The sequence below is a fragment of the Urtica dioica genome, chromosome 4, assembly GCF_054948205.1.
Source record: "Urtica dioica subsp. dioica isolate 48M chromosome 4, U.dioica_male_clone48M_v1_H2, whole genome shotgun sequence".
Classification (NCBI taxonomy): domain Eukaryota; kingdom Viridiplantae; phylum Streptophyta; class Magnoliopsida; order Rosales; family Urticaceae; genus Urtica; species Urtica dioica.
Genome location: NC_142759.1, coordinates 8,441,896 through 8,459,651, shown reverse-complemented (window position 1 = coordinate 8,459,651; position 17,756 = coordinate 8,441,896). Strand labels below are relative to the sequence as shown.

The following is a 17,756-nucleotide window of genomic DNA, read 5'->3' as shown; positions in this document are numbered from 1 at the left end:
TGTCATTTGTATTAAATTCCCATTAAAATTTGCACTACAAAATAGGATTACGGAAACTCTTTTTAGGAGTGACACGTGAAGTAATAAACTACACGTAAGATAAGAGCAACACAGTTCTTTGAAAACACGTTGTCTAGTCAGTTACATGATTCCAATTCATCCTTATCAATTAGGATCTGTATATTCATATTTCTCTTTTATTATGATTTATAAATTAATAATAATAAAATTATGTTTTCCTTTCGTTTTCACATAACATAAGCAAATCAAGCAAAAGCCACGGCTTAGTTTTCTATTTCCACTGCTCTATTAGCAACCCATATATATTCAAATCTGTTTTGCTCTCAGCTACATCAGTTTGTGTCTCTTGATTAAAATGGGTTTCGTCAAGAAAGAATTCGAGTTCCTTACGGAGATCGGCGTTGGACCAGAAAACCTCGGAGGTTACGTCAATGGAAAATGGAAAGCCAATGGACCGGTCACTACTACTGTCTCTCCCTCTACGAATCAGGTTTTTTTTTTTTTTAACGAATGATATTGTTTCCTCGTGATTAGTTTTTTCTGATTTGATAATCGTTTGCTTTCTATTTAGAGCGAATAATAATTGTTATTATCTGAAATTAGAAAATCGCCGAAGTGAAGGAAGTTTCGATCGAGGATTATGAGGAGGGTTTGAGTGCTTGCTATGAAGCAGCCAAGACATGGATGACTGTTAGTCTCGTCGATTTCGATTTTCTTTCGATAAATTGTTTTCCTTACTGAATAATCTGAATTTCATCAAATTTACGAGGACGTTTAGATTGAGAAACTGATTTGGTTCAGATTCCGGCACCAAAGAGAGGCGAGATCGTGAGGCAGATCGGAGACGCATTCAGGGCCAAGTTGGATCATCTTGGCCGGCTCGTCTCCCTCGAGATGGGAAAAATACTTCCCGAGGGAATTGGTGAGGTTCAGGTACGGGTCTGGATGGTTTATCTTCAATTATTTCGATGTTTAAGTAGAGGTTTTTGCTGTTTTCGGTGTGTGATGCTGATATGAGCTTAGAGAGTGATCAGAATAGAAACTTGATATCTTAAACTTTGAAGTATTGTTTTCCCCAGGAAGTTATCGACATGTGTGACTATGCCGTTGGGCTGAGCCGGCAACTGAACGGGTCTATAATACCGTCAGAACGTGAGCTTTCTTCATGCTGTTATTGCTAGTTACTTTTTTTTAATCACTATTGCTAGCTACGTAGATTTATGGTATTGTAGATATTCAGACATGTGAATTGATTTTGGTTTCGTAGTCGTTTCATTGAAACATCTTCTTTCTGCTTGCAGGTCCAAATCACATGATGTTGGAGGTGAATTTTTAAAATTGATCCGTCAAAACATGAAAGGCAAGCTTAGTTTAACCATATATGATCATGTGCATATTTTTTTAGATGTGGAACCCGCTGGGAATAGTTGGAGTGATCACTGCTTTCAATTTCCCATGTGCTGTTCTCGGTGAGTTCCTATTTGCTGCCTCACTTATTTTCAATGTGAACTTAAGGTCTTTTTGTCTGATTTAACTCGTCATAAATACTGGCCTGTTAGATATGGAAATATTGCACTTGCTACATGTACTACATAACCTCCCGATCATATCACTCAATACTCATGTTTCAAGTGATTTGAACTTTAATGAACTAACATAGGCATGTGCATTGTCGATTTAGCTTCTACACCACCCCTTAAATTAGAAAACTTCAATACTGTAGCTGATTGACTTGTAAGAGTTTTGTTTCTTGTTTTTTTCCCTCCTTTTCTTTTCTTTTCCTTTTTTCTTTTTGTGTGTGTGTGTGTGTGATCTTATTTACTGGGATAAAATTATATGGTAAATTATATAGTTTCTGAAGATTCCGTCAGTGCTTGCTTCCACATTTTGCAGTATACTATACATACATATTGTTGCTTCCACATTTTATAATTGTGATGTTTTTTTTATTTTGGGGGTTCAGGATGGAATGCCTGCCTTGCCTTGGTCTGTGGAAACTGTGTCGTGTGGTAAGTTCAAGCCCTTATATGGATTCATAATGCTATTTCAAAATTCAATCTGCATAATAAATGAGTAATAAGTTCATATTTTACTTACATTTTGACATATATTCTTAGATCGTATTTGGCATACATAAACATTCATTTGTTTTTCATCATTACCATTGCTAGTGTGGTAGAATTAACCAAAACTATCCTAGCAGATTTCTATTATGAATTCAAATAAGCTAACGTCCAGTAGGTGTTGACGAGAAGATTTCCGTTTATGTCATGTACTATACAGGAAGGGTGCTCCAACTACTCCGTTGATCACTATTGCCGTCACAAAGCTGATTTCAGAAGTTCTTGAGAAAAACAATTTGCCAGGTGCAATATTTACATCGTTCTGTGGAGGAGCAGAAATCGGTCAAGCATTAGCGCAGGATACAAGAATACCCCTAGTGTCATTCACTGGAAGTTCAAAGGTTAGTAGTTTTATTCACACTCCTGTATTTCAGCAAAAAAAAAATTTACGAAAACATAAACACGAGGAACGCAATTCTTTCCTCGAGACTAAGATCAACTCCCATATATTTGTTTAAAGGTGGGCTTGATGGTGCAACAAACAGTCAACCAAAGGTTCGGTAAATGCTTGCTTGAATTGAGTGGAAACAACGCTATTGTAGTTATGGACGATGCAGACATTGGCCTTGCTGTGCGCTCTATTTTGTTTGCAGCTGTTGGAACCGCTGGTCAACGCTGCACTAGTTGTCGTAGATTGGTAAAGAGTTTTGTACACACACACATCTATCGTGTATTGAAATAATTAGTTTTTTATATTATTTATTTAGTAAATTTATGTAACATTAAGATAGAGTGAAGAATTTATCATATATTTGTTTTTTTTTTTTAAATTTCTTTTTCATGTATTGTGTTTTATATCTGTGAAGATACTTGGTTAGAATTTAATCCCTTGGTTCTCAGGATTAGCTTAATGTTTAAACATTTTATCCCTTTGTTGCTTTATATTTGGCCAGTTGTGGACGTACTTTGAGAATTATCCTCTGGGAATAATATACATATCTAATAGTTTGTTTGTCTTCTTCCATGATGCAGTTTCTTCACGAAAGCATATACGAGAGCGTATTAGATAAACTAGTCGGTGTTTATAAACAAGTCAAAGTTGGGGATCCATTGGAGAAAGGAACCCTTGTAGGCCCTCTTCACACCCGAGCATCGAGGGAGAATTTCGAAAAGGGGATTGCGATCATAAAATCACAGGCATGTTTGTTGTTTCCTATGACTTGCTGGGATTGGAATGTTTTATCGGTTATGTTGGATTCTGATTGCTTAAATGTCACTCTTGAGTATAAGATATCAGGATTTTCTTTTAGTAAATTAATTATTCTATATATAAGCAGGGTGGGAAGATCTTGACCGGCGGGTCTGTCATAGAATCAGATGGTAATTTTGTACAGCCTACGATAGTCGAGATCTCTCCTAGTGCTGCCGTTGTAAAAGAAGAATTGTTTGCTCCGGTTCTGTATGTCATGAAAATTCAGGTACAACATCTCTCTCTCTCTCTCATGTCACTCTGTCATCCATGATTATAAATAAATTTTTTTTTAATTTTTTTATTATTGATATGTATTTATGATTTTGTGTCCTAAATTGTAGAATCTGGACGAGGCGATTCACTTGAACAACGCTGTGCCGCAAGGATTGAGTAGTTCGATCTTCACCAGCCGTCCAGATGCTATTTTCAAATGGATCGGGTAAGTGATTTGTGCTCGGTGAAAAAATATATATTTTTCTTCCGGCTGATAGTCCCCTATGAAACCAATTTTTTTCTTTGAGAAACACTAGTTGGCCAGAATGAAACACACAATAGCAAGGAAGAAAACACAAAAATTAAAGAAATGTTAACCATATGTTTCGACTATACACAGGCCTCGTGGAAGTGATTGTGGTATAGTGAATGCGAACATTCCGACAAACGGAGCAGAGATTGGTGGTGCTTTCGGAGGAGAGAAAGCGACAGGTGGCGGTCGCGAAGCCGGCAGCGATTCTTGGAAGCAATACATGCGGCGATCAACATGGTAAGTTTTATTTTTTTGAATCAAACATATCAATTCGCAGTTTCCCACTTGTTTACATGACGAATTTATTTGTTTGTTCTTATAACAGCACTATCAACTATGGAAGTGAGCTACCACTGGCTCAGGGCATCAATTTTGGCTAGTCCAGCCACCATGGCAAAGCTACGGCTTCTATGTCAAGATCGGGCGTTGCATAGAAAAAAAATAAAAAAAAATAATAAAACGTCACTTTTTAAAGACGTTCCGTAATTAATCTGTAATAACAAAACCCGGTTGCCTATTAGCTCTTAATCTGAACTTTGCTTTGATGTATTCTAAACAAATGTTCACCATTCTCGTGATAGAATGTTTCACTACATCTACATGCCTTATGGCTTATAGCATATATGCAAAAGGTGAATAAAGCTCTTTTCACAACATTCACGTGATGAGACTTCTCAAGTTATAATGTTGCTCTTGATTATTTAATTATAAATAAAGAGATGGCACTAGAAGGGAAACTGTAAATTTATATTTTCAAAGTCATCGGCATTGGTTTTTTATTCAATTCATTTGCTTCGAGGTCAGAACTCGTGTCCATTAAAAACCACAAAGTAACAGCGGATAAAAAAAAACCATAAATAGAGAAACACCACAAAGTAGCAAAACATATCGACATATGTCTTTGTTTAGTTTAAATTAATAATATTTAATTCGGTATTAGGTAAAGCTTTTAAAAATGAGAGGGAATACACAAAATTCATTGGTAATACGACCCATAAATCATGGATTTCCAGTCCTTCATAGTCAAAACAGCTGACTTGTTAGTAACATTAATGAAGAACAGCGCCGAAAGACAGCCTTAGTTCAACCTGACCACACTATTATATTTCATATATATATATATATATATATATATATATATATATATATATGTGTGTGTATATATATATATGTGTATATTAACGTTCTCATTGTTTTATAACCACAATTTTATGCAATTGTTATTCATCAACTACAAAGTTCTGAGCTTTCTTACAAAACGACTCTTTTTTCTTTCTATAATGCACGTTAGAATTGTGGTAGTTACAAAAAACGACAAACAAAAGAGGAGGAGGGTCAATTTAGCAGCCCCACAGAAAATAAAAATTTAGATTTGTCACATTTTATATGCTTGTGTTTCTGACGAGGCACAGATTAGCTTTTGGCCAGATGAGTCCAGAAACTTCCTTGTACTATAGCTCTAGCAAGCACTACCCACGACACAATGCAAAAGTGTTCGCATTTTGTAGATTGGCTCTAGACCTCATTTTATCGCAGCCACTAAAAATCTACTTCACTCGGCGAAATTTCTTCCCGATGTGTTTAAATTTTAAAAAATAATAATAATATTAATAAACAAGCTTTAGCTTCTTTGAGAATTTTCTTTGCAACTTCATTGATCTCTGTCGCCATCTGTTACGCCTCACATGTTTTAAAGCAAAAATAAACTATCCATTCCATTTCAACCCTTGTCAAACTCAGACTACAACAATACAAGTTCACATGCAAGCACAGCACTTCTGTTCTGACACGAAAAAAAACCAAATTCTGCAATTTAAAGCAAAGCCGCAATTGGTTTGTTGACATAATTTGAGACTGACTTTAAATTAATTGAAAACTAATAGCCAAAGCACGAAAGAAAAAAAAAATTAATAGATCAAAGAAGCCGAACCCAGAGGAAGAGACCCTTTCATTATAATCCCTCATTTATATATAATAAAAAAGAAGTTAGTATGTACATATTGGAATTTGGAAAGAGCATGAAAAGCCCATATGAGAGAGACCATGTTTTTTCTTCAGCGAGAGGAGAGGGAAGAGACGGCGGTCCGGCGCGGCGAGTCGAGGCTCCGGCGGAAGATCCGGCCGAAGGCGGAGATGGGGTGCTCGGTTAGGCGGCGGGAGGAGCGGAAGTCCTGGAAGAAGGTGACGTGGCGCCGGAGAGCCTCCTCGGTGGAGATGTGGGCCGGCGATCGGAGGGCCTCGTCCTCCACCGCCTCCGCGCACAGCCCGCATATCCACCGCCCGCCGAACCTCTCCCGCACGTGCGATATGTACGGCGGCGTGCACTCCTCCGTGAACCCACACGTGTCGCACTTCACCGACTCCACTTCCGACCCCGTTTCCGACCCTGCGATTCCCATTCTTCTTTGGTGCTGTGTGTATGAAAACCGACGAGTTTCTTAAGCCTTATATATTATAGTGTGGGTCCACTTTCTAGGTTTATTATTTTTTTAGTATTTCTAGTTAAATAAACAACATTATATATAATTCTTCTTCGCTTTTTTGGGTTTGAGTTTACTACTTACTTACTCGTAGGCGTAGTTTTATTTGTCTAAATGATCATTTGGTTACAAATTTTTTAAATGATTTTATGACCACGTGTCAGGTTCAGGTCTACGGGCCGATCAAGAAGATATGTAGGTGGATTTTATGTTTCAAATATTTGGGGTATAAATATTGGGAAAATATTTGGCATACCCATTTTTCAAAATTTTAGACTAAATTTTTCAGTCCATATACCCGTGTTAGACTACTTATTTTTCTTGGTGTTAAAATGTTGAAGGCGAAGCTTGAGTCTAGATTTTGACACCCTTAGCCCAATAATTAAAACTTGGCTCATGAGTCAATGTTAGGCTCATCATGCCCGGTCAAATGCAAGAGGTTAGCTTAACTCTTGGACACCGAGCTCGAGCTTAGGAGTACCTAGGCCGAGCAACAAGTGAAGATGATGGCCTAGCGAGAGCAATCTCGCATAAAAATTAATATTCAAACTAACAACCGTTACAAAGAACTTCACGCATATTAGATCGAGGAGGATACGTGACACGAGAAGAGATGGAAAGAAAGAGAATGATAAATAGAGGGAGATTGAGATAGAGAGTACCTAAGACGGAGAGAGGCAGCAACGTTGCGGGGCCAAGGAGACAAGTGGTCTTCAATAACGAGAGAGAGAGAGAGAGAGAGAGAGAGAGAGTCGAGATGAAATATGGCCATCGATGAAAAATCTTTGGTTTAAAATGAGTCATTACCGACAAATTTTCCAAAAACAATTGTGAGGGGCAAATTAAAGGGTTAAAAGTTGGCATTTTTTAAAAGAGAAATTTGACTAATTAGATCCATTTACATATTATATTGCACAAACAAATTTGATATTTGGAAGGTTACACAAATAACTTTTCGACCAATTTTAAAACTAATATGCCCTTATTTAGAAAATAAAATTCTTTTATCTATTTCATTTTCAACTGTATGTTTACTCTTGAATTTCTTTTATCTATTTGATTTTGTATCTTACCATCTCTATTTTCACGTTCAAAAGTCCAATAATCATACCCAAAAAAATCTACTTCGTTCTTTAAATTAGGGGTGTTCATCAAAACCGCCAAACCAAATAATCCGATCATCCAAACCAAACCGCACTCTTTTTTCCCATTAAAACCCGATGAAGTTTGGGTTGTAACCAACCCAAACCGCAATTGTTTCGGGTTGGTTTGGTTTTTTATAGTCGTGAGATTGAGTTTAATCAAACCAACCCGATAGTGTTAATTATTTAATTTTTATAAGATTGCAAATATTTTATATGTACTATTGTTAAAAAAAAATAATATTTTTTTAATAATATTATAATAAAATAAAAAATACATAGTATTATACTTTATTATTTACGACTACATGAAAACTTGGTAATTAAAAATTTGCGTGATTTTTATTTTAATACGTAATTTTTTTAAAGATAAGTAAAATTTTAATTTTATTTGACAAAACGTTCTAGATATAATATATGTATATGATTTTCATTCGAGTTATATAGTCATTTGTTGAGAATTATAATCCGAAAAAACCAACTCAAACCAACCCGATTATTTTCGGGTTGGTTTGGTTTGGTTTTACCTTTCAATCGGGTTGGTTTGAGTTTTAAAATTAAAAAATTAGTTGTAGCGATTCGGGTTGGTAGAACATGAAAAAACCAACTAACCCAACCCGATTACACCCCTACTTTAAATTGATTTTTTGTTTATCATATTTTTTTGTCCACATTTTTATATAATTTTTAGGCATGCCGTAGATTATTTAAGGATACAATGAATTTCGTCGGATTCCATCTTCAACTTTTTTTTTTAGTCTTGTCGGGTTCCAATAGAATCAGTCAAATGCTAAAAAAAAAATCATTTTTTTCGAAAATAAATTTGATTATCGAACTTTTGAAAGGTTAAGAGCGAGAAAAAGAGTATAATAGTCCATAAATGAGTCAAAAGTATATCATTAATTTACGAATAAACATTTCTCCTAAATAAGAAAGAACAGTTTAGAAGTTAGAACAAAGGTAATCTCCATCTACAAATGGCATGTGATCTCCTGCGTTTCCAATAGTGCGATTCTCATTCCCACGTTTACGTCTACGTACTTTTGAGCTAATGAAAGATCTTTAAAGTCATCATATCCTCTATCCGGAGTTATAATCAAAATCACAATAATTTGCGACATTTCAGGCTTGCAGAATTGATGAATCAAGAACGTGACATGTTACTCCACGTGATCAACAAGCGTGAACAAGTTACGAACTTTCTCTACATACATAAAAAGTAAAAGTTGTTGCATTCATCAAATTGATCACTCTGCTACTACTGGTAGAGAAGTGCGTGGCCAATATTGGGGTCACAATCATTAATGAATGCAAATTCATCGAAGATTGAGAGACATCAAAGGCCATTTTAGTTTCCATTTGGGTGAATAACCTGAGACACCCCAATCATTGACGCCAAATTGGCCAATACGATTGAAGATTATTCGGCATGGAAAGCCTTCTGTGCCCATATCACCACCACAAATAATCACTTATGACTAGTTATTACACCCATCCAATTATCCAAAGGTCCATCTCTGTATCTCTCTCTCTCTCTCTCTCTCTCTCTCTCTCAGAGATCGTCAGCTTCAATTTTTGGACTATTCAATTCTAGTTCATATACCACTTCCAACATTCTGTTGGCAAAGCTAACAATAATTAGTTAGCCTTTGATCCATGAGCTACACAAGTGTGCGATGTTCAGGTCAACATTGATTAGTAGTGCTACTCATATCATTAGCACAGTATGAGTATGAGCATGTTCTCGAACCCTCTGAGCACGTGCTCGGACCCTTTCAATCAAACTAAAAAAAACGTGATCACATCATAATTTAATTAATAATCGCATGAGAATACGTGTTCAACAGTTACCTTAGTAAAAATAATTACTAAGCGATTATGCAAAATAATCACTCACTCACAAGAAAGAAAAGGAAGCTACAAAGTAACTAACACATCATGGACTTGATCATCCCAGGATCTTCAAACTCAACTCTATAAAAAAGGAAGCAAAGCAACAAAGAAAATAAACTACGGAAAAGTACACGTCAAAAGCCTCACCTATCAAAAAGCACTTTCATTTATATTTTCTCTTTTATTAGATTCGTCTGTATTTGGAGAAAATTATGTCTGAAATCTTTATATGCTCAAAATCTGTTGTTCTTCGCAGGATAATTGTTGTAACATTTTTGCATGTCAACAATTAGTATGTGTAATTAAAACACAATTATTATGTGTAATTAATTTTAGTTATATTGTGTGATTAACATTTAGCTTGAGAGAAGCCTGTAAAATTCTATCCAAAGAGAAGAAGAGAAAGGACAACAGAAAACCGCGTGGGAGAAAGAATAAAAGCTTGAGAATTATCCATGTGCAAACATTTGCGTGTTATAGTGATGCGACAGAGAGTCGCATTTTAGAGGTGTCTTTGTTTTCACACCGATACATGGCTCTTATATCAAATCATATGACCATTAAAGGGGTTCTCTTTCCTTTTACTCTATCTATATTCTATATATAGGGTTGGGACCGATTAATTACACCCCATATAAATCATGATCTCTATTCCTTTTTTCTTTTTCTTTTTTGTTGCTCGGAGATTAAATCAATAAGTGTTTAGCCATTTTATATTGTGACACCTCTTGCTAGGCATAATAGCCATTTTATGAATCCTACGAGTAAGTTGTTTTAACTAAAGGTTTAAACAACATGGCCATTTTTTCGCTTTTCCCGGGAGACGAGTAAATAATATGCGATGCATATATCGTTATATGACATTAAGAATCTAATATAATAGTGAAAATACAAAATGAATGTACTTCACTATATAATGTTTGTACCTTACATTAATTTAAACTTAAATGTGATGTAAAAAAAATTGACATATTAGTTCTAGTCTATTTGAAAGCCATATTTTAAGCCTACCAGGAATACCAGAAGACAGTATTAGAAAGAAAACAGTGGCTTCAGAGTTTCAGCGTTCCTTACATGATCGTTATCAGTCATCTTTTTGGGCCTACCAAGAACACCCATTAAGGCAAACTTATTGAAACTTCATTCTCTTTTCTGATTTCTTCTCACCTCGGCCTTCTGATTGCACCTGTGAGGACCTCGACTGATTATCATTTACCTTTTTGTTGTTGATAAACTCCGAGAACGACGGAATCAGAGGCAGTTTTGTACTGGGAGAATCACTTTCTATTGGCAAATCAAATGTTGGTCTTTGTGATCCAATTCTGAAGTGAATATCTTCAATGGTAGTGTCCTCTCTGTGTCCCGTTAATGCCACGGGAATATTCGAAGTCCCAGATGGTGAAGTGGGAGATTCAGCTTTCAGTGAAACACTCTCCGATGGTGAAGTGGGACCAGTAATGTTGCCAAGCCGACCAGTCAGTTCACCAGGATTCGCAGTTGATATCCACCTCACAGTACTTGCCACTTGTGAATAGTAAAATGATTTCCCAGTTTTCCCAAACTTGTTGTAACATTCGTTTTCAAGAAAAATTGCCGATTCATCAACTTGAAGCCTGCGTAAAGAACTTTGAATAGTGAGAACCCTTCTGGATAATTATACCTGCGTGTGACAAACCAAAATAATAATAAAAAAAGAAGATAAATGAGTTCGGAATTAGGAGAATACTTTGTGTTGCCAAACCGTTGTATGGCCTGCTTGAGAGCATTATGTAGCCTTTGTTTGCTTGATTCCCTCAGCGTATCAGATACGGCATTCTTATTCGGCTTTTTTTCCTTCATCCAATAGTAAAACATGAGTAGGGTCAGTTATTGAAAATTTAACCAACCAGCTTATGTCATTTCCGCATTTATCTTGAGGAATGAAGCAAGCGATGCATTCAAAGCTGATCAGCATGTTGTACAAAAATAGATGTCAGTACGAACCTGGTTATCCGAGATTTTGCTCCCATTATATCTCTCTTCTGCTCGTTGCAAGATGTCCAATCTTTCGCTTAATCCTGATTTTCTAAGTAGCTTTGACTGGGCAAGGGTTTTGACAGCCTTGACATCATCTAGAAGGCAGTCACTAAGTTAAATATTTCTTCATTTTTTTAATTTGTTTTTTGCCCCCTAGTGCCTATTCCATTCCCCAATTTGTCCCACCCTGATAACATGACACTTCCTGAGAGAGAGATAGAGAGAGAGAGAGATTTACCATCCGAATCAGATATGGCATCATCAGAACCACTTGCCTCATCATCTCGATTCCAGAATTCTGAAAAATCTCCTTCCCGACACTTATCCGCGGAGCTGAAATAGAATACAGAGTATCAAACATAGGAATGTTTATGATTCGGAAATATAGTATAATTGTGAAGTAACAATGATGTATTTTAGGGAGCAGTTTTCTAAACAGAATATTTTCTTTCACCACACCGACCCTCTAAATTTGACTATTTAACTTTATAAGTTCCCATGGCCACTTTACAATTTAAGTTGGTGCTAAGGCCACATGCAACAAGATCAAACTACGCATTGTAGAACGTAGTTACCACCAACAACTTACATATTGACCAACTTTTCCAGTGCAGTCACAGGAACAATACTCGATCTATATACTGGTGATTTAAATACCTGCTCATAAAAATTTGTGAAGAACTGGACTTTCCCCTATAAACACATGTAGCTTTAAGCTCCTCCAATTGCTTTGCAACAAGGTTTGGATGCTTACATGCGTCACATGATTTCTTACATAACGATCCAGGCACCTGTTTAGAACGTCAGTACTTTAGTTTGAACCTTCCGACGTTTGTGCTCTGAATCCAAAACATATTGATTGCTATACCTGCTCTCCAAAACTCTCGAGAATCTTTTTTCTACGGCATCCATAACCTTCACAATACTCAACCATCTGTAAAAACAAAAAAAAAAACAAAAACAAAAAAAGAAGAAAAAAAAATCAATATTCAACCATCTGCAATATTCAACATAGAGTTACATTCCGATTTTGTAAGTTCGCTTTTTTCTTTTCTTTTTTTGTCACCTGATGGAAGTCGATCAGAGAATTTTTCGACGTTGTTTCCTGCGAGTTTGAAGTCTTTGACTTCTTACTCTCAGCACTCCTCAAAATAAATTCCTGCAAACCATATAATTAGCAGATGAAACAATGCAACACAAGATATAAGGTGGAAACATTAAGTCAAACCTACCATTTTCTTACGATCGTTAATTGTGTAGTAAAGCAAACTTTTGGAGGGTAATTGATCACGACCCGCTCTACCTGACTCTTGATAGAATGCTTCCATTGACTTTGGAATGTTAAAATGACAAACGATTCTGACATCCTTTCTATCAATTCCCTTGAAAAAATTTGACCATGAAGCAAGGATCAGCAATAATTTTTAAATCGTAGCTTGAGAAAGAACTGCAAATAATAAGTGATTGAACTACGTACCATCCTAAAGGAACAGCAATAGTTTCAAAATTCAGCACTCGCCATCACATCTCAAGCAAAACATGATAGAAGGCAAGGATCACAAATTGTGAAGGTTAAAGCAATTGCTAGTATATTCACATACATATCTTCCCCTATAACCGGAACACTGTTTTGAAAACAGTCCATAATGTAAAGGTAGAACCAAACCACTAACCCGGCAGAATTTCAAAATAAAATAATAAATTTAAATTTTAAAAAGAATGTGTCAAAGACAACCCCTGATGATGACCTATTTATGTTTTCTTATCCATTAGTATGACATTCCAACTAGAAAAGCTCTTTTCAAAAAGACACAATGACATGCAAGCAAAGAAACAAAGTTTTACAATCCTACCCAAAAGCCACTGTAGCCACAACCACTTGTATCTTAGAGGAAATCCAATCCTCTAAAACAGAAGTACGCAATTTATCATTCAATCCTGCATGGTAGGCTGGGAAAAAATGAAGAAACATGAACACATGTCAAATGATTCAGCTAAAGAAATGCAAAAAGATTGTGATTGGTGACTTACCAGCACAAGAAATCCCCAATTTAGATAAATGAGCTGACAAGTCATCACATGCAGTACGTTCAAGACAGTAAATAATACCACAAACATCTCCTTCAGATTTGAGTGAGTTAAACAAATCTGCGTAGGCATCATTTAGAAGGTCCTTGTATCGAACTGTGTCATGGTAAAAGATCAGTTAACGGGCATAAAGCAACGAAAAAGTGTAGTTTACAGTGCAAAATTAAATGAAAGTCTTTTGATCCATAAATGAATCATTCTCTTAAAGAGGAAAAATAAGCACTAGAACCTTTTTTTTCTTACTTTCTTTGTGAACTGAGTAATAATGAATCAATGATAGGCTATTTCATATACCGTATGTGTAGCCAGCATAAAAGAAAAGAGTATTTATCAAGTCAAAGAAGATTGACACACCTTCATAGTATATATTAGGACGGTTAAAGGATGATTTCAGGACTAGTGGGTCTTGCAAGCATAATGACTCAATGACATCCTCCTGAACTCTGCAAAACGAATGGTGGTCAGGGAACAAATCTCAGTCTAAGACATGCATTGTATTTGAAGATTGAACTGGAATCATACTAAGCTAGAAAAATATTGTTTGAACAGTAAGGCATAGTTACTTTTAGAAAGAAAAAAAAAATACTTGGGAGCAGCTGTAGCCGTCAAAGCCAGTATGGGTACCCCTGGAAGTTGTCTCCTTAATGATGAGAGCTTGCGGTAACCAGGCCTGTTGTTAATTTGAAATTTCAATCAACATACAAAATAATCTCATGTTATTAGTTATGACACATTTCGGACTGACCAATAGAAATTCCATTTTCTTTTACACAAAAATATATATACGAAGTCTGATTTTATACAATAAAGATGCATCAGAACCTTTTCGTAAAATGAAACAAAAAAAAAACAAAAAATCTACAATGGGTACGAATCGATAGAATAACATTGAAGTGATCCAAAAGTAATAGTTCGTAGAGTTATTCAGGAATGACATGAAGCAAAAGGACTGGATGGGTCAACAGTTAGTCATATTGCTGTTTCGGGACCAAAAAAATAAATATAAGGGATACCGGGTAGTCGCATGGTCATCTGAAATAAAAAAAAATAACATAAAAACTATTTTTGTTTTATTTTTTTGTAGCTAGAGAGTATTTAAGAACTGCAGTTTACAAACCTGAAATCATGGCCCCAGGAAGAGATGCAATGTGCCTGGAAGTTTCCAATTGACATGATTTATCTGGCTGTAATGATAAGTTAAGTGATTAAATCACTTTGTTACCTCGTCTATGGCTATGAGATTCAAGAGGCCTCTCGAATACATCTTTGACAGCTTGGATAAAAATCCTGATGTCGCAATCAGTTCTGGTGTGACATATAGTAGCCTTAAGGATGGTTTCCCAGAATCAATCTCTTCATGGATCTACCAAGAGGCAGAAAAGTTAGATAAGAAATTAACCTTAAGAATACAAACTAGAGATCCTACTTCAATCCTGGATAAGGTGATTTCTAACTGAAAAGAACTTTAAGAGAAAGAAAACATGATCAACGATCTAAACTCTAATTTATCACACCACAAAAAGAAAGAAGACGCATTTCACCTTCTTCTTCACGATTGCTGTCTGGGTCGACGAGATATATTCTGCAGCAATTCCTCTTTGTTTCAACGCAGCCACTTGGTTTTCCTGATATTCACACACATCGCACGATCTGATAATCCGAAAACACCGATCTTCTGAATACGTGAATCACAGCAACGAGTTCTAGGTTTCAATATGCTTACCATCAATGCTGCTCGCCAAAACCGAGTCACCAATGTAAGAAATAAAAAAAAGCTTGTCTCTCCTCATTTGAGACCAAAGTATAAACAAATATGGATCAAATTGTAGCTAGTTAACCACCGAACACACAGGAAATAGAACTACTTGAATCAAATACTTTAACCTATTAAAGGACAAACGACGAGAACTATTCCGGTCTTCTTCGCCAGCGCTGGGACTTGATAACACATTGATTTACCTCCTCCAGTTGGCATCAGACAAAAACAATCTCGTCCTGTATCCAAATTAACAACATGCCCAAATCTTAATCACACGACTACAAAACCTGGTTATACATATCCAGAAAAATAAAACTTCACTGTTAACAAGAAGGAAAATGGAAATGGTGTACCAGACAAGACAGCTTCGATGGCGTCCAATTGCTTGCCTCGGAAATCGGAGTGACCGAAATGCCACCGCAAGAGCTTTACCAGAGCTTCTCTGCCGTGAATTTGCTTCCCTGAAGAGGTGGAAGGGCTCTGCAACGGCAAAGGCGATTTCTTCATCTTCAAAAAAAAAATTATATCGCTCTCTCTCTCTCTCTCTCTCTCTCTCTCTCTCTCTCTCTCTCTCTCCGATCGCAAACGAATCGCTGGAGCTCGAAATCGCCGCGATTGTCTCAAAACTTGAAGCTTCCAGTGTACAACTCTTTTTCGCTCGTCTGACTCGCTTTCGCGCTCTTCTCGGGTTTCTCATCCTAACGACATCGTTATATTACAGGTCGTCACGCATAATACACGTCCGTATAAGATTAAGCATCGACTTTGGAATCACATTTTGGTTTAGGAAATGGACAAGGTATTATTATTTATTAGTGGAAGACTATTAGTGGATGGGAGTAAAGATTTTTCCCAAAATTTATCCAAATTATAATCCGTACAATTTTATTAGTGGTCTTATGTGCAATAATTAAACGAAAAAATTAGGTAACTAATCAATTAAAATATTTGTAATTAATATATAACCAACATTTCGTAAATTTTACATAAATAGTCATAAAAATGACGTGACATTTTCGATTTACCCTTTTATTGAAATAAAAAAAAATGTATTTACGTCAATTTACACGTATAAATATATGAACGTGACTATTTATCTAAGATTTACGAAACGTTGATTATATAACTACGTGAAACTGTAAATATAACTATATATTTAAGGGTCAAGCGGCTATATAGCCAAATAGAACTTAAGCTTTTGCAAAATAGTCATAGTTTACCAACTATAAGCAAACTAGTCCAAGTAAGATTAATCTAGGCTGGATTAAATTTAAGAGATTTGTAAGTAACCAGGTCACTTTAAACATGTGATTTTGGATCCAGCCTATGTTTGACAATTTTTAGGGATATAGCCAAATGGCTTATGTGGCAATAATTAAGGTCTGATTTGCCCTTATTTATTAACAAATTCGTCACTTTCTCTCTCCTATTTTTTTTGCATCAAAACTTCAAAAATTCGTATATTTCTCATACGAACTCGAAATTAAGTGATTTCAGATCCTACAAATTCGTGGCGTCGAGATCTTCAAAAATAGACCCATTGTGTTGGATGAAAAATTATGTTTAATGCATCATAGTTACGTTTCCATTTATTTTTTTGATAATTTCAAAAATTTCCAGTTATTTCCATATTTAAGGTAGTAACATGATTTTTCTACATCTATGGTATTAAACATGATTTTTCATCAAACACAATGGATCTATTTTTTAAGATCTCGGCGTCACGAATCCGTAGGATTTGGAATCACTCAATTTCGAGTTCATATGAGATAGATATGGTTTTTTGAAGTTTTTATGTAAAAAAAGTGTAGGAAAAAAGTAGGAGAGAGAAAGTGACGAATTTGTTAATAAATAAAGGTAAATAAGACCTTAATTATTGTCACATAAGTCTGTTGGCTATTTTTCTAAAAGTTGTGAAACATAGGCTAAAAACAAATTTCATAGTTTCATTTTGGCTATTTCGCTACAGTGCCCTAAATTTAATCTCAACGAACTATAAAGACATAATGTAAACTTTATGAAGACTGGATTAAAATTAATCGAGACATGATTAAAAGTCATAGTACTCTCAATTGGCTATTTTGCTATACATAATGAAACTATGGCTTTTTGCAAAAGTCATACACTCTTCTTTCGTTTTCTTCTTTTATTTCTCTTTTTATTTGTTTATTCTCTTCCTTTCTCCCTCTCGCACTACTTATACTCCATCCCTTCATTTTTCAATCTCATTGTTACTTTTTTCAAAAAAAACCTCAACAAAACAAAAAAAAAATCAAATTCAAATGATCTATGGCCCAGAATGTTCAACTAAATTGGAACAGAACACTTTGTTTCGGTTAATTCATAAATTGCTCGCATATTAAAAAAATTCAAAATAAAAAATATATTTTACTGTCTAAAATCTATATATCTATAACATAAATAATAAACACCACCTCTTCTCAAACTTTCATCCTATGGTCGCCACGTAGCGTCGCCAGGCGGCGACACGTGGCGGCCTTATTATTATTTTTTTT

The 17,756-nt window shown here is 35.6% G+C and overlaps 3 protein-coding genes across 3 annotated transcripts; 1 reads left to right on the top strand and 2 right to left on the bottom strand.

Moving 5' to 3' along the window:
- The first annotated feature begins 237 nt into the window (after positions 1 to 237).
- ALDH7B4 (aldehyde dehydrogenase 7B4) lies at positions 238 to 4,527 on the top strand. Its single transcript, XM_089611212.1, has 14 exons — positions 238 to 511; positions 625 to 711; positions 823 to 954; positions 1,101 to 1,173; positions 1,323 to 1,345; positions 1,427 to 1,490; positions 1,985 to 2,030; positions 2,305 to 2,485; positions 2,605 to 2,781; positions 3,117 to 3,281; positions 3,422 to 3,562; positions 3,678 to 3,775; positions 3,950 to 4,099; positions 4,188 to 4,527. The coding sequence occupies exons 1-14, from the start codon at positions 377 to 379 to the stop codon at positions 4,240 to 4,242; spliced, it is 1,527 nt and encodes a 508-aa protein (XP_089467338.1). The 5' UTR covers positions 238 to 376; the 3' UTR covers positions 4,243 to 4,527.
- A 1,246-nt stretch (positions 4,528 to 5,773) lies between these two features.
- On the bottom strand, positions 5,774 to 6,281 carry LOC149400062 (DUF1677 family protein (DUF1677)). Its single transcript, XM_089613175.1, has one exon. The coding sequence runs from the start codon at positions 6,259 to 6,261 to the stop codon at positions 5,917 to 5,919; it is 345 nt and encodes a 114-aa protein (XP_089469301.1). The 5' UTR covers positions 6,262 to 6,281; the 3' UTR covers positions 5,774 to 5,916.
- Positions 6,282 to 10,198: 3,917 nt separating this feature from the next.
- RECQL3 (DEAD/DEAH box RNA helicase family protein) lies at positions 10,199 to 15,780 on the bottom strand. Its single transcript, XM_089613603.1, has 19 exons — positions 15,594 to 15,780; positions 15,366 to 15,476; positions 15,205 to 15,212; positions 15,023 to 15,106; positions 14,704 to 14,844; positions 14,599 to 14,633; positions 14,068 to 14,151; positions 13,836 to 13,924; positions 13,425 to 13,577; positions 13,247 to 13,343; positions 12,871 to 12,874; positions 12,626 to 12,775; positions 12,460 to 12,552; positions 12,262 to 12,327; positions 12,051 to 12,184; positions 11,632 to 11,726; positions 11,361 to 11,488; positions 11,104 to 11,210; positions 10,199 to 10,990 (listed from the first exon to the last, which is right to left on the bottom strand). The coding sequence occupies exons 1-19, from the start codon at positions 15,745 to 15,747 to the stop codon at positions 10,507 to 10,509; spliced, it is 2,217 nt and encodes a 738-aa protein (XP_089469729.1). The 5' UTR covers positions 15,748 to 15,780; the 3' UTR covers positions 10,199 to 10,506.
- Between the last annotated feature and the right edge of the window lie 1,976 nt (positions 15,781 to 17,756).

Coding starts and splice junctions, on each gene's coding strand:
- LOC149400062 (XM_089613175.1), bottom strand. CDS start 6,261: ATGGGAATCGCAGGGTCGGAAACGGGGTCGGAAGTGGAGTCGGTGAAG.
- ALDH7B4 (XM_089611212.1), top strand. CDS start 377: ATGGGTTTCGTCAAGAAAGAATTCGAGTTCCTTACGGAGATCGGCGTT. Junction 2,782..3,116: donor GCACTAGTTGTCGTAGATTG/GTAAAGAGTTTT, acceptor TCCATGATGCAG/TTTCTTCACGAAAGCATATA. Junction 4,100..4,187: donor TACATGCGGCGATCAACATG/GTAAGTTTTATT, acceptor TTCTTATAACAG/CACTATCAACTATGGAAGTG.
- RECQL3 (XM_089613603.1), bottom strand. CDS start 15,747: ATGAAGAAATCGCCTTTGCCGTTGCAGAGCCCTTCCACCTCTTCAGGG. Junction 14,634..14,703: donor ATCTCATAGCCATAGACGAG/GTAACAAAGTGA, acceptor GGAAACTTCCAG/GCACATTGCATCTCTTCCTG. Junction 12,328..12,459: donor CTCTGATCGACTTCCATCAG/GTGACAAAAAAA, acceptor TTGTTTTTACAG/ATGGTTGAGTATTGTGAAGG.